Source organism: Saccostrea cucullata, unplaced genomic scaffold (assembly GCF_032062105.1).
Source record: "Saccostrea cucullata isolate Sc308-1 unplaced genomic scaffold, CSIRO_AGI_Scuc_v1 ctg3687, whole genome shotgun sequence".
Classification (NCBI taxonomy): Eukaryota; Metazoa; Mollusca; class Bivalvia; order Ostreida; family Ostreidae; genus Saccostrea; species Saccostrea cuccullata.
This window is the reverse complement of record NW_026932732.1, coordinates 1,149-16,889: the sequence shown is the minus strand read 5'-3', so window position 1 is coordinate 16,889 and position 15,741 is coordinate 1,149. Positions and strand designations below refer to the sequence as shown.

Genomic DNA, 15,741 nt, shown 5'->3' with positions numbered 1-15,741 from the left:
GGAGGCGATGAGACGTATAAAAGAAAGAGGAAAGTTTCCCTTTCATTTTTTACTTAACTCATGTCTCCCAACATATTTTCTCTCACATCACTCTCTCTCCCTCTTTCTTACCCTCTCTTTCTTTCTTTCTTTCTTTTTTTTTTTTTTTTTTTTTTTGTTGTTGTTGTTTATTTTTCTGCTTTGCAACATTTCGATACGTACATCTCCTAGAAAACTTTATGAAATATTATGAAAAAGTAATAGTGTTTTAAGTCTGGAATTATTATAATCACCAAAATTTACGGTGCTGGTTAGCTAGATTCAAACTAAATCACAATCATGAATAATAAAATTATGTACTGAAGAAAACAAAAAAGCATGCCAATATTATGGATATAATAAAGATTTGACTGCTTATTCTTTAGAAGATTCTTTTAATACAAAATATTTATCACACAATAACAATAGTAATAGTTTGTACACGCCATGCTTCATAAATTCATTATTTTCAGATGCTAAATACTATCATTTTAGTAATTGATAGAAGAAAAAAAACAAGCATAAATCGGGATTAGAGTCTTTTCCCTCGACCATCAACGAACTTGACATCGTGGTGAATTAAATGCAAACAACAGGTCATGCACATGTAAAAAAATCCTAGCATGCTTGGAAACATCTTGTCGCAGGTAATGCACAGGTCAAGTATGAAAACCCTACTTTTCACTTCAAAGTTATAGGATATAAGGAAAGATAAAATTGCTGTAAAAATGTATTGAAAAGAAGGTTTTAAATCACTTAGTAAAAATAATCATAGTATATTTGAAAGATCTTGTCACTTGCACGTGTACATGTGAAAGCTTGGCCCTATCTCTTCTCATTCTTGAAAAAGATATGACAAAGTTTTTTTGTGACAGACAGAATGACAGAGGAATTTAATTTTCCTTGCGAGGGGGGCAAAAACTCCCGATATTTATGATTCTGACCACTACATATAGCTCCTCCCCCCTCTCGAAAAAAATAATCAGTCCTGCCCAAATTCGAAAATCCTATTTTCATTGGGTGTGGAGGGTGAAGGAAAGGGGCAATATGTAACTCCCAGCTTTGTTGTGTCGTTTTTGAATTTTCTGAATTTTTATAGTACATGTATAGAAAGAAAAAAAGGGATAACCTACATTGTACATTTGCCTGTGCTTTTCCATGCAAAAATTTTCAGTAAAAAACATTTTTTACAATTATTAAACCATTATTAGGTACGAAAGCCCATTGAGCTCATTTTCATAGATTAAAAATAAAATTTTCGCGTTATAACGCGAAACTTTCGCGTTTTTAAGCAGAATAATAATATTATGTATATAGTAAAAGTTTCACCTTTGGAAAACTCGCATAGACTTTGAACTGTATGAACAGAATCAGCTGAGAATCACAAAATGTTTTGCATTAAAACGCGAAAGTTTCGTGCTATTACGCGAAAGTTACGCGTTTTTCGTGAAAGTTTCGCGTTCTACCGCAAAAAAAAAATATACATATATTTTTAACCTACGAAAATGGACTGTGCTTTCGTAATTTGGTCATCTTTTTGAAAGTATAATATTTAACTTTTTTGGAAAAAGAGATAAAAAAAACCCCTCCCCTCCCTCAGTAGATCATAGATCTATAACTATAGGTCTTTATAGTACAACAGAGCTTCTCTCCAAAATCCGGAATTGAGCATTATTTCGGTTACACTTTTCACTATTATGCAGCACTCTCAAGATCCGGTAGTAAATTATGGCATCAATCGCAAGATTGGACGGAAAAGTCGCTCTTATTACAGGTATGTCAACGCTTTGTTTAAACATGGCAATGCTTTATCGATAAATAGAAAGGATGTCTTATATATTTTTATGACCATTAGCAGTATTTGATGCACATTGTCGCATTTTTAATGAAAATGGTTGATACATTGAATGGACGCCCACAGATGACAATTTAAATATTAGTAAACGTGTAATAAAGTCAAATTAACCCTGGCATCAAATATCAGGCAAGAAAATTATAGGAGAAATTATAGGAGAACCTCTCTTAAACTGCCAAATCAAGCGGTGACTTTGCTTGCAATCAGTATGTTAACTATTACTATGGTCATTGCTGAACATACAATGATACATACAAAGTCATGTGTATGTAACGTAACATGATTTGTTTATTTAATCATGTCAATTCCTATTCTCTTAGAGAAGTGGACATGCTTTCGCCTAAACCCATGTAGACAAAAGTATGGAACGCCATCACTGCCTTATAGCATACAACTATGCATGTATTATGTCAATTTATCATTACGTGATGTGAACATATCTTTACGTTATGCCCATTTTTTATGAGACGATGTAAATATATCTTAACATCATGTCAATGCTGTATTACATGAAGTAAATACATCCTTTCATTACGTCAACACTTCATAACTTGAAGTAAAAAATTCATTATGTGAAGTGATAATGTGTTTACATTGTGTTAAAACTTTATTACTTGAAATGAATGTTTCTTTACATCATTTCATTTCTTTAATATGTGAGGTCAAAATTGCATTACGTCAAGTAAATTGTGTTTTATAATTAAACTTATCATTACATGAAGTCAAAAGCCCATTCCTTTTTGAGAGTGTGTATTTCTATCATATCAAAGCAGTATTACGTGATATGGATTTATCTTTATTTTACGGCGAGGGCATCATGATGTGAGGTGAACACATCTTACCTTTATGTCAGTGCTTTATTACGTGGTGTAAAAAGTGTATAATATAATGTGAACATATCTTTATATTATATCAACACTTTATTACATTATGTCAAAACTCCATTCCGTGATGTGGATATATAATTACGTTATGTCAACTCTTTCTTATGTGATTTAAAAATATCTTTATTTTGTGTTAACTCTTTATCATGTTGATTCCAAAAGTTCAGTACCTGATGTTAAAATACATTTACATTATCTCAAAGCTGTATATCTAGTATATAATGAATGTTGACGACCGTTTTTAATGACTGGTAAGAAGGGGGGGGGGGGGGGGTCCTGATTGATTAGGACAAATTACAGGCACATAATATCAATCCCCCTCTTTTCCCAGACATATGTTTACTATAGAAAATGTACATTCATTGAAACTGTACAGCCCCCCACCCCACTTCTTGTTGAAGTATAGTCCACTAAGGGTAATGTAATATATCTGGAAAAAAATAGAACTGATTGAAGTTGGACCCCTCTCCCCGAAATAGGATTTTCAGGCTTGGACATTTTTTTTCTTGGCTTGTCAAGTTTTTTCGGGTAAATGATTTTTTTCTGGCTGACCTCCTCTTTCAGTTAATAAAAATTATGATTGTCATGAAAAGTAAACATAAGGAAATGAAAGTTGACGAAATAAAATTGTAGTATGTGTAAATGTCATAAAGGGTTGACATAATGTAAAGGAAAGTTAACACGATGCAATAGTAGTGTGGGTTAATGTCATAAAGAGTTGACGTAAGGTAATGGAAGGTTGACACAATGCAATAGTAGTGTGGGTTAATGTCATAAAGAGTTGACATAATGTAATGGAAGGTTGACACAATGCAATAGTAGTGTGGGCTAATGTCATAAAGAGTTGACATAATGTAATGGAAGGTTGACACAAGGCAATAGTAGTGTGGGTTAATGTTATAAAGAGTTGACATAATGTAATGGAAAGTTGACACAATGCAATAGTAGCGTTCTGCTATAAGGCAGTGACGGCGTTCCATACAAAAGCCTGTCCACTTCTCTAAAGAGAATAGTCAATTCCTATTGTGATTCGATTATGTGCAGTAGCCAATAAAATGAAGTGACCCTGTATAGCCCACTGGTGTTAAGAAAAGGACAAGATTGCCCCTGGGTATCTGATGATTGTTAGGCATTTTGTGTCCAGTAAATTTCATTCACGCTATTGCAGGCCATTGCAGGCCAGGGCAGAAGTTCAGATACTCTCAGCTAATTACTGTGAAATCACAAATTTTCGTGGGGGTTTAATTTTAGTTGTTTTTGAGGTATGCAGAAACCCACTAATTCATGTCCACCACAAAATGTAAAATGTACATGCATAACTACTCAACAATTCTTCATCCACGTGTTCAAATCGCCACAAACCAAGAGATTTTGCTTAAACCATTAAAATTTGACCTCTGGATGAAAATATTTGATTTTACTGTAAGTCATAAAATGATTTCCTTCCTTTGTTACACATTCACAGTCCACAAAATAATGTTTGTGTCAACAGTGGTAATTGGATATTGCTCACTTACAAATATATAGACAATATAATAATTATACATTTCACTGTCAAGTTTTGGACAGGTCAAAGATTATACTTGTTACTTTTTTTCTGCTGGTACATTGAAATTTCCATACTAAGCATGAGTATGACATTAATCATACTAAGTACATGTATTTGATTTCTAGGAGCCAGCTCTGGTATTGGTGCAGGGACAGCCATCTTGTTTTGTAAACTAGGAGCAGAAGTGGCCATTACTGGTAGAAATGTCGAAAATTTGAATAAAACAGCAGCTGAATGTGAGAAAGGAAATGGAAAGAAGGTTTGTAAAAAGTTAATATTCATAAAAAATATTTTTTCAACATGCTCAAGTCTATAAAAAAAACTTGCAAACTTGAGTATTTTTCACTTTCATGAAAGGGACAGACTGGTTTCCTATATGTATATATGTAACTGACAGATTTTTAACTTATTTGTTGTTTTTATAGCCCTTTACCCTTGCTGGTGATTTGACCAATGAAGATTTTGTAAAGCAGCTTGTAGAAGAAACAGTAAAACATTATGGGAAATTAGACATTCTGGTGGGTGAAATTCCATGATTATTGAAATTTGTTTAAAAAAAAATGGGAAAGTACTGTGTACTACTTATTCAATACACACAAAATGTGTTGAAACAAAACATCAGTATAGACAACTGTATAAGTAAATAGTACTCTTTTATTTAATATTATCATAAGATTTGTCTATGCATCAATTATTTTTTTAATAAAAGCATATGATGAGAAAAGTCTTATTTAACCTGAGTAAATTATTCTTTGTAGGTGAATGATGCAGGAATAGTAAAAAGTGGAACCATAGAAACAACATCACTGGAGCAGTATGACGAAGTCATGAATATCAACGTCAGGTTGTGTTTATGTCAAGGTCATCAGAAAATTGGCTTTTCCTCAAACAGAAAGCCTTATCTTTATTTTAGAAAGTCAATATGTAATTATAATGCATTTAAAATAATTTTATTTTATTTTTAGGTCTATTTATCACTTGACCATGCTTGCAGTACCTCATCTCATAAAAACCAAAGGAAGCATAGTGAATGTATCTAGTGTCAATGGAGTTAGATCTGTGAGTATCAATGTTTATTGTTGGTAACTGCATTTGGATGTAATTGAAGTTTACACAGATATGTATGAAAAAAAAGTTAAGTAGATTTTTATTTGAAATATTCTGATTTTCCTGAGATTGTTTGTTCCAGACTTAAAATGTTTCTTATATCCTGATTTTGAAATTTGTTGTTGCATATCTGTCATTTATACATACTGTAGAAATACTTTGATTGTTTGAATGTTTTATTTCCTTTTTGAGAATTTTTCACTAGAATTATAGAGACATCATCATGTACCGTAAAGAGTTTAATATTGACCATTGAGCAGTGAGGGTTCTTTATTGAACAATTCCTGTTGTGACATGTGGCATCAGTTTTTAAGGTCTCATCTGAAGGTCCCCCAACTTTCACTTTAAAGTGCTGAGCACTTGGCGAAGGGACAGTGTCTCCTGCTTAAAACTTTTTAAAATTGTTTTTGTCATCTTTGTTTGTTTGCAGTTGAGGTTTGAACACATATGGCCTTCTGATCTCAGAGCATGGGAATGAGCTATTAGATGGGGTTCAATGTTTTGAATTTAGGACATATTTTTGTTCTTATTGCATTCATGTTTTCTATATTTTTTTAGTTTCCAGGAGTTCTTGCATACTGTATGTCTAAAAGTGCTGTAGACCAATTCACCAGATGTACAGCCATAGGTCAGTGTTAATAAAATTATCATTTAATGATGAAAGAATGTCTGTGATTGATTTTAATTTGTGAAGAAGTATTGCTCAAATATTTACACAAATGTACAGTTCATGACTTTCTTATGTTACATGCATGTGTATTTTAAAATTAACATCTACGATTCTTAATGAAAGGGTTCATCATGAAGATTATCTGTTGCTTTCTGATATCTTGTTCAAAATTAAAAAAAAAAAAACTTTACATGTACATGTATAAAATTTGCACATGAAATTTGAAAGAAAATTTCTAATTGAAAATAGATATCCCATTTCTTTTCCCTTATATAAGTTTCATGGTCTAATTTTTGACTGAGGAGGAAAGTTGGATATACAGAATTTGTCTCCCTTGTTGCAAAATTTTCACCACTGATTTAATTCATTTTCCTAAACTACAAACAGAAGAAATTAAAGGTAAAGGATCAATTTTAAAAAATTTGAAATTTTTGAATGAATTAGCCTAATATTTTTGAAAAAAGGGGGCATTGGTTATTTAAAAAAATGGGGGGGGGGGATTGGTTGGGACACACTGACCCCTTCTAGATCTTTGTATGAGTATGTACATGTACCACATAAATCAAGCAGAACCATGTTGATACATCTATTTGATGTTTTATAAAATTTCAGAGTTGGCTCCAAAACAAGTTAGAGTGAACAGTGTGAAGTAAGTACATTTATATGTATATTTATTTGTATCTCAGTGATACACATGTATGAGATCTGGGATTACTGCTTCAGAAATATTTTAACTATAAATTTACATGAAATTTTAGCTTTTGTTGAACTCATAACTTTTGATTTGTAGCCCAGGAGTGATCTTAACAGAAATCCACAAAAGAGGGGGGATGGATGAGGAGGCCTATCAGAAGGTAAGATAATTAGTCCCCTATGATGAACAAACCAACTGCATTCACAAGACTACATTAAAAAAAATCACAGGAAACACTTACTGAGTGCAGCAATATAAGCAGTGAGGGTAGACACACAATTGCACCAACAGTTAAACAGTAACTTTTTAGTCAACCATAATATGTGTCCATGGACAACTATACATATATGTGCAGTGAGGTTAGGTGCATATAGTTGCTGATGACAATATGTACCTGACAGCAGTATAAATACCACCGCTACTCATTAGGATGCACAAAATTAACAGAAAAATGAGTATCTGAGAGTTCCTAAGGGTACATAGGGCACCCAATTGTTCATTTTTCTGACTACCAAACACCAGCATTTACAGTTTGCATGAATATTTATATACATGAATAAGCCATCAGTTAGCATACATGCATACATGGGATACTACATGTAACTGATCAGTATCAAAATTTTTTTTAAAAATAATTATGCATAATTAACACAAACAAACTTTTTTTTTTTCAAAAACACAAATAATTTAGCTAAATCAGGTGCCTTTCTCACTTTAGAAGTGAGTATTGCTTAGTTAAACAACTAATGTTTGACCAATTTGGCAAAAAGTGCAAAAATGCAACTTTACAGCTCACCATGCTTTTTTTTTTTAATTTATAAATTACATTTCCATTAAAAGAAATATTGGAAAAAATACCAGTCAGTGTAACTTCTCAATATGGGAAGTAAGAAAATTTATTGTCTTTGTGGTATGTATCCTGAAATAATTTTTTTCAGTCATGCCTACTTTTTCATAATTACAGTTTCTTGAACGTACTAAAACTACACATGCCTTAGGACGACCAGGCCAAGTAGAAGAGGTGGCCAATACAATAGCCTTTCTAGCATCCGACAGCGCTTCCTTTATCACCGGGGTACAGATTCCAGTGGATGGGGGAAGGCATGCACTCTGTCCACGATAAAATTTACCAGTGTATCTGAATGTATTCAGTGTTGTGGAATTTTTTTTATAGATACTCTGTTGAAGTTTTATTTGTTAGTGAATTCGAAAGCTATGAGAGATAGCAAATTTTGTGAAAAACATGCTTTAAGGATTGGAAAAGAAGTTCATTCCAAATACAGTCTGTGATTTTAGCATGAAGAAATTATTTATATTTGCACAAGAACTGTAATTTAATCAGGGAATTACGAAATTAAAAACAAAAGAAAAATTGTGTCATTTTGAACTCATGTGAGCTGAAAGCTCAAATGAGCTTTTTAACAACATAAAATGTAATAACGCAAAATGTAATTATAAACCGTGATTATTGCTTTTTGCATTATTGCAATTTGCATTGACATCAATGCAGAATGTAATAACACAAACTGTACTAACATGCTTAAAGTAATAACTCTTTCCTATATCCAGTGTGATCAGGTGAGTGGTGTGACCCATGGGCCTCTCGGTTTACGGAGATGTATATCGATTATTTCCCTTTACTGAAGTTCTTCAGAAAAAGAGAATTTAATGTGTTGCATTTTATCATCTAATGGAAGTTTGATAGATGAAACAAAAAAAAATGAATTTATTGATTTTTTTCAACAATAAATGCTTATAAACGGAAAGTAGACTAAATTCAAATTGTACTACTTTGAGTATGCATTTTTTAACACCAAAGAAATTTAAATCTATTAAGTAAATCTCGCTGAAGTGATTGTTTCATTTCAAGTATTATAAACATGCATCTTCTCCGATAACGGTATACTAGGGAACAACTAATTGCATGAATTGTGATGGTATTTTTTCGGATGATTCTTAGATACAATGTGAAGAAATCCAATGGCTTAATTCCGTCTTAGACTCAAGTTTAATACGTCTGAAAAAAGTGTAAGGATAAGGGCGCTTATACCGGGCTTATACCGGGTATTTTGCAATTAACTGACTTTCGAAGCAATAATGAAACTTGCTTGAACCAAAATTCAGAAATACCTAATCATGCTAATCGCACATTCAATAAATTATCAATAGGTTCTACAGTTCAATGGATAATAATTATATATAAATGACAAGTATACTCAACCTTTTAACCTTGATCAATTCTCTTTCTCATCATAAACAGAAATTCGCGCGATATGTGATTATCTTGAAAGTATTTCATGAAATCTCTTTACGTGACTAGTAACATTTTTGAAGACTGCTCTGAATTGAATAACTTGTGAAAATGAATACAGGAAGAATAAAAACAGAATATTTTGTGGCATGCGCTTTCTTAACTGCGTATCTTGGCGATGATTTAACCACCACCATAACTTGTTTAACACCCAAACCTACCTACAGAAGTGGAAAGAAACTTTCCGTCTACCCATCAAACTTCTGAGTAGTATAGACCCGAATGCGTGTTTCAAAGAATGCCAAGCTCACGATGGATGCCTTTCAGCAAGCTTTGACACCCAAAGATTCACTTGCCAACTGCTCAGGCAAAAGAAAAGTTATGTCAAACCGCCGACAGATGATTGGGATTTTGTTCACATGGAATAACCAGACATTGTAAGTTTGATGAGGCTTATTTGGAATGCTTCTGCTATAACAAAGCATGAATAACTTGGAAATGATGTGATAAAAGTCAGATTTATATTTTATTTACATGTATAACAAAACCATTAACTGAAAATGCATTCAGAAGTTCTAAGTTCTAAATACAATCCTTTATCCTATTAATGCAAATATCCTAGACTGAACCATAAGAAAACTTTTTTGATTTCGAATTTGATTTGGATAAATAAATGAATGGAATATAAAGAAAAAAAAACTATATACAAAATAAGAATTATAATATATAATTAAAGATTATACTATACAAATGGACTAAAATAATGTTTATTAAAAAAGATTGACTTAAAGAATTCTCCTAAAAGAATCAAAAATAGATATATCAACATAAGTATGGTTATGCAATTTTATGTCTTTGCCAATAGTCAGACGGAAGAGAGGAGAAATGCGGCGAGGTTGAATGCAGCAACTACTCATCTTGTAAACTAACAACCTAAAAAAAGTATGCATTGAAACACGTGAACAGGTATGTTATAACATCCTTATTTATAATTGTTTAGAATTGTACATAGGACTTGATTTTCAAACTCAGATAACTGCATATTTTTGTTACCAATGTGTTGACGATTAATTCATTTTTATATCTTTAGTAATAAATTTAATAACTAGTGTTTCATTTAAACCCATTAAATTATTTTTCCCGAAAAGAGAAGATTTACATGAAATGTACAAATTAAGTACAAAGTACATAGCTGTAAAATATCTTTGATATGATGTAAATTTTATTTGCAATTGAGGCGTAAAAATCTAAAATTCAAAATAAAATTCTTAGTGATGCAAAGTCACTTCGAAAACACATTGTATGTATCTTTTGTTTGCTTAATTATTGGTCATATATTCTTAGACATTTTCAGTTGATTTCCAATATTTTTAGGTCACCTGAGTAAACTCAGGTGACCTATTGCCATCTGTTTTCGTCCGTCGTCGTGCGTTAACATTTGAACATTTTCAGCTTCTTCTCTGCAACCACTGAACTAATTTCAACCAAATTTGGCACAAAGCATCTATGGGTGAAGGGGAACAAAAATTTTGAATTTCATTTTCCCTGCCCCCCTGGGGCCTGAGGGGTGGGGCCAAAACCACTAAAATTAGTGCAATCTTTGAAAATCTTCTTCTTTACTCCTGGACATCAAGCAGTCAAACTGTTTGCATGATTGTAATCAGCATTGAGTCCTCTACCAAAACTGTGAAATTCATGGCCCTGGGGTCAAGGGTTCTAGTGCTAGGGCGGGGCTAAATAAGTATATAGTGAAAATGCATTATTTCTTTGAAAATTTTCTTCTCTGCTCCTGGGTATTAAATAAACCAACTAAGTGCATAGTTATAATAAGCAAGAGTGCCTCTACCAAATTTGTGAGTTTTATGGTCCCAGGGTCAGGGGTTCTGGTGTTAGGGTGGGGCTCTATAGATTATATTGTGAAAATACATGAATTCTTTGAAAATCTTCTTCTCTGCTCCTAGGTATTAAATAAATAAACTAAGTGCATAGTTATGATGAACAAGAGTGCCTCTACCAAAATTGTGAATTTTATGGCCCCAGGGTCAGGGGTTCTGGTGTTAGGGCGGGGCTTTATTGATTATATAGTGAAAATATATGAATTCTTTAAAAATCTTCTTCTCTGCTCCTAGGTATTAAATGAATAAACTTAGTGCATAGTTATGATGAGCAAGAGCGCCTCTATCAAATTTGTGAATTTTATGGCCCCAGGGTCAGGGGTTCTGGTGTTAGGGCGGGGCTCTATTGATTATATAGTGAAAACACATGGATTCTTTGATTTTTTTTCTCTGCTCCTAGGTGTTAAATAAACTAACTAAGTATATACTATAGTATTGATGAACAAGAATGCCTCTTCCAAAATTGTGAATTTTATGGCCCCAGGGTCGGGTTTCTGTTGTTAAGGCGGGGCTCTATTGATATTATAGTGAAAATACATGAATTCTTTGAAAATTTTCCTTTCTGCTCTTAGGTATTAAGCAGGTGAACATACCTATATAGTTATGATGAGCAAGGGTCCTAATCTTCCAGAATTGTGAATTTCAAGGCCCCTGGGTCAGGGATATCATAGACTGGTGGGGGCTACTTATATACTAAAAATGAATGAATTGTTTGAAATCTGCTCCTTGGTATTAATCAAATATTTTTGAAAAGCAAGGATGCAATTGTGCAATTTTTGGATCTAGTCCTAAGGGTCAGGGGTTCATGTGTGAAAGCGGCACTACTGATTAGTTGACATGCATTTTTTGCTCCCCTACCCTGCCTTTGGGTATTCAGTAACCAAACTAAGCAACTGCTAAGTGTATTGTTATAATGATCAATGGTGCCTCTTTCAAAAATTGTGAATGCCATACCATTAAAACATGAATCAAATTCAGTCACTGGAAAGTTGTTGCATAATGCTCAGGTGACCTATAAGGCCCATGGGCCTCTTGTTAAAATTAAAAACACCATAAAAATCGCAGTCAATATAATCCTAGATTGTTCTGAACCCCTTCCAGCTTTGTCAAACGGAGATGTTGTAACGTGGACGAATAATCCTATATCCGCAACGTTTGGCTGCAACACCTGATTTACCGGTGTTGGTTCTGGAAATACGAATTACTGATCACCAGGGGAGAGATGGACGTTTTATCTTACGGATGTGAATTACCAGGTGAGAAATTTCAAATTGTTTGACTTGTTATTACGAATTTTTAAAAACTGAATTTTTTAAATTAGCTTGGGTAAATCATCGGGTGCCAGGGAGCCCAACTAGAGTCTAGGAAACTAGGGCCCTGATCTTTGTCTTGTCCATGCAGTGTATTTTGTTGTTACATTTAGAAGACCTCTCCGGTAAATAGGGGGAAAGGCTTTTATGTATACCGTACATCTTTTTCGAATTTGTTTGACAAACAGATGTTTTGGATATCTATATGTTCTTTGTTTCAATACATTTCCTTTGATCAAAAGCATAGATTTACTACGTAAAGATAATGAAATAATAATATGCATTATACTTGCTATTGTATTGCTTGTATTTCGTTGAATAATATTGCAATGTTTCCTAAAATGAAATATGGAGATAACAAACAATATTCAAGCGAAAATACCATTTGAAGTCATTCAGAGTGTGAATAATAGCCTAACGATGTGTTTGAAAACCCACGAGACTGTTGATATCTCTATTTCATCAGCTTGTTTTTAGGTAGCTTACGTCGTTAAGAAATTGTTCATACGTAGAACACGTTTTGGCGTATCGAATGAACTGGGAGACAAAAACCCAACAGTGAAAGAGATAAAGGTTTACTGCTGAAAAACAAAAGTTAACACCGAAAAATTGAAGTCAACCCATTTAACTTGTGTTTAATGGCTGTGTGTGTGTAAACTTTTAATACAACTTTCAAAGCTTTGATATCTAAACTCCAACCTTGTTGTGTGCTCCTTAATGGAACACCTTATATAATTTATGTTAATTACATTCTGTATCAATCTAATCAAAATTAGATCTTTGATCCGCGCCAGTTTGATCGCTGGAGCGGATGGAAGATATAATTTTAATTAATTGATTCTGTATAGTACAACCTTGGATATTTGTTTTTATTAAAATGTTAACGCTTTAAGAAATAAATGCTTCATATGCCACAGAATCTGACACATCTGTTTCATTTCTGGATGTTTTAATTGAAAAAGAAGTCAACGATAATCTAACAACCAGGCTCTATGATAAACCTGATGACTTAAACTTTTCAACATTTTCTTACTTTTAAGCAATATACCTTCATCACCTGCTTACGGACTTTATATGTCTCAGTTGATTCGATACGCAAGACCATGCTCTACGTATGAACAATTTCTAAAAGGAGGTTTAATTGTTGAAAAACAAGTTGATATAACAAGAATATAAGAAGTCTCGTTTAAAGTCATCATTTCGTAAGTTCTATATGGTCGATACAATGACCTTGTCAACAAATACAATTTATCATTGATTCAAATGCTGACTGAAGTTTTTTCATACTTATTGTTAGTCCATTATTTATACACTGAATTTACAACGGATTTCCGTTATTTCCCGATCATGACCAGGGGCACACGACGAGTGTGACCTTTCGGCAGGGGATACTTACTCTTCCATGGCACCTGTATAGATTATATAGTGAAAATACGTGATCCCGTCTCCGATATTTCGAAGGTCTGTGTTTGCTCTGCTTCTATTTTGTGTTAAAATGTTTGAAGGAATTTTAAAACTTGAATACTGTTCGCTATCTCCATGTATTTCATTATTAGACAGCGCAATTTTCATGGCAAGAATTTTTGTACCCAAACCATGCATTTATTTTGAACACATTTCAAATGAGCAAATTCAAAGTGTTCAAAAAATTCAAAGAAAGTTTTCAGTGTCGTAGTGGAAGGTTCTACGGGCCTGTGCTATCGCAATTTTTTTTTCGATATATATATCTTTTTGTTACAATAACGCATTCATTGATCATCTTATTGAAAAACCTATTTGATATTTTTGGAGATAGACATTTAAAAAGGTACTATCCTACAGAATTTCATATTGAAAGACCTGAGTACAAAGTTTCTCCAAAATCCGGAATGACGCATTAGTTCGGTTACACTTTTCACTCCTATGCAGCACTCTCAAGAACCGGTTGAAAATTATGGCATCAATTGCAAGATTGGACGGAAAAGTCGCTCTTATTACAGGTATGTTACCTCTTTATTCAAACGTGACAATTCTTTAAGGATGTATAGAGGGACAATTTTAATATTCATTTGACCTTTAGCAATATTTGATGCAGATTGTTGATGTATTTAGAACGAAAATGACACTCTCGTTGAACAAGTTGGGCAAACCACACCAAATGGTAATTTATTCCCCGTTTCACTTTGGTAGACAGTCTTCCATATCGATGACGAATTTTACTGAGCAAATGGCGGACTTTTTTCTTCTATTTTTATTCAAATAAAGCAAATTAAAGTGAATTTGCAAAGGCGTTGGGGGATTTTAGTGAACATATTCCTCGCACAATTAACCAAACGGAAATGAATGGCAATTTGGTAGGTTGTGCCCAACTTTTTAACTGTAATTAAAATTTTGAAAATCAACATTAAGAGAACATCCCACAAACGAAATTATGCAAGACACGCACAGAAGACTGGGTTATTTCTGCTTGGTTGACGGGCTACTTTCGTTTTGGTTCGCTGTAGTAAGGCTTTACAAGTTCTAGATTAATAATAATAGCTTGAATGAAAGTATGGCACTTGCATTCAGTTTTAACTCAATCATAATGATCACTGCTCAAATTAAATTACACATATATATAAATCAAACTGTAGCATCTTTTCCAATTGCGGATCACACGATCTCCTGTCATGACATGTCATTACTCAATGTACAAAACCAAGTGACAACTACGAAAGCCCAGAAGGCTCATTCGAGATTCGAGATTCAAAATACGAGATTCGAGATTCGAAATACGAGATTCGAAATTCGAGATTCGAAATTCGAGTTTCGAGATTCAAGATCCAGATTAACCAATCAAAAGCGGGTGCAACATTTGATTACTGCCCTTTATTATGTTTTTACTATCAAGAAATCGTTTAATATATTAATAACAAATGAGTCATTTGATTAAATTACAATGCAAGAAAGAGTGTTATATATATATTAGAAGGAATTTAAATTATCATTGGATTTTTGATCAGCAAGATATACTTCAATTTAAATTATGGCGTCTTAGATATTAAATAGAATGCATATATCAGGAGTATATATATTTTTGTATTGTTTACTTTGTTTCCGGGGTAATAAATAAGTGTTCAGTGTCTAAAGATTAACAATAACCCCACCCCTACCAACCCCACCTGCCTTTTTTCCAAACACACTGAAAATGTTACTTTGTAAAATTTGAATGGCGACGTGGTATTTAAAAACAAAAATCGCGTTCGTTTTCCTGATACATGTAGAGGAAATACATAAAAATTAAGTATTTAATTACTTATGTTAATCTAAGGCTTTAATTTCTTGAATTAATTAAAAATTATACATACAATACAGATTGGCTATATGAATTAAAATAAATGCGGCATTTATTTTATCTTATATCAATTGTAGATGAGTCTAAATTAGATGCAGAACTATGGGCGTCATGGTTTTAAATTTTAGTCTCTGACCATACCGTTATGACCAAAGACTAAAATATACTCGTGAAACCTTGTAACGCTACAGTTCG

At 33.0% G+C, this 15,741-nt stretch overlaps 1 protein-coding gene across 1 annotated transcript; it reads left to right on the top strand.

Moving 5' to 3' along the window:
• Positions 1 to 1,719: 1,719 nt before the first annotated feature.
• On the top strand, positions 1,720 to 8,114 carry LOC134235956 (3-oxoacyl-[acyl-carrier-protein] reductase FabG-like). The gene is made up of 9 exons (XM_062718129.1): positions 1,720 to 1,792; positions 4,432 to 4,565; positions 4,732 to 4,824; positions 5,065 to 5,150; positions 5,272 to 5,365; positions 5,972 to 6,041; positions 6,696 to 6,732; positions 6,874 to 6,937; positions 7,742 to 8,114. Exons 1-9 carry the CDS (start codon positions 1,747 to 1,749, stop codon positions 7,898 to 7,900), a joined length of 783 nt encoding a protein of 260 aa, XP_062574113.1. The 5' UTR covers positions 1,720 to 1,746; the 3' UTR covers positions 7,901 to 8,114.
• The last annotated feature ends 7,627 nt before the right edge of the window (positions 8,115 to 15,741 follow it).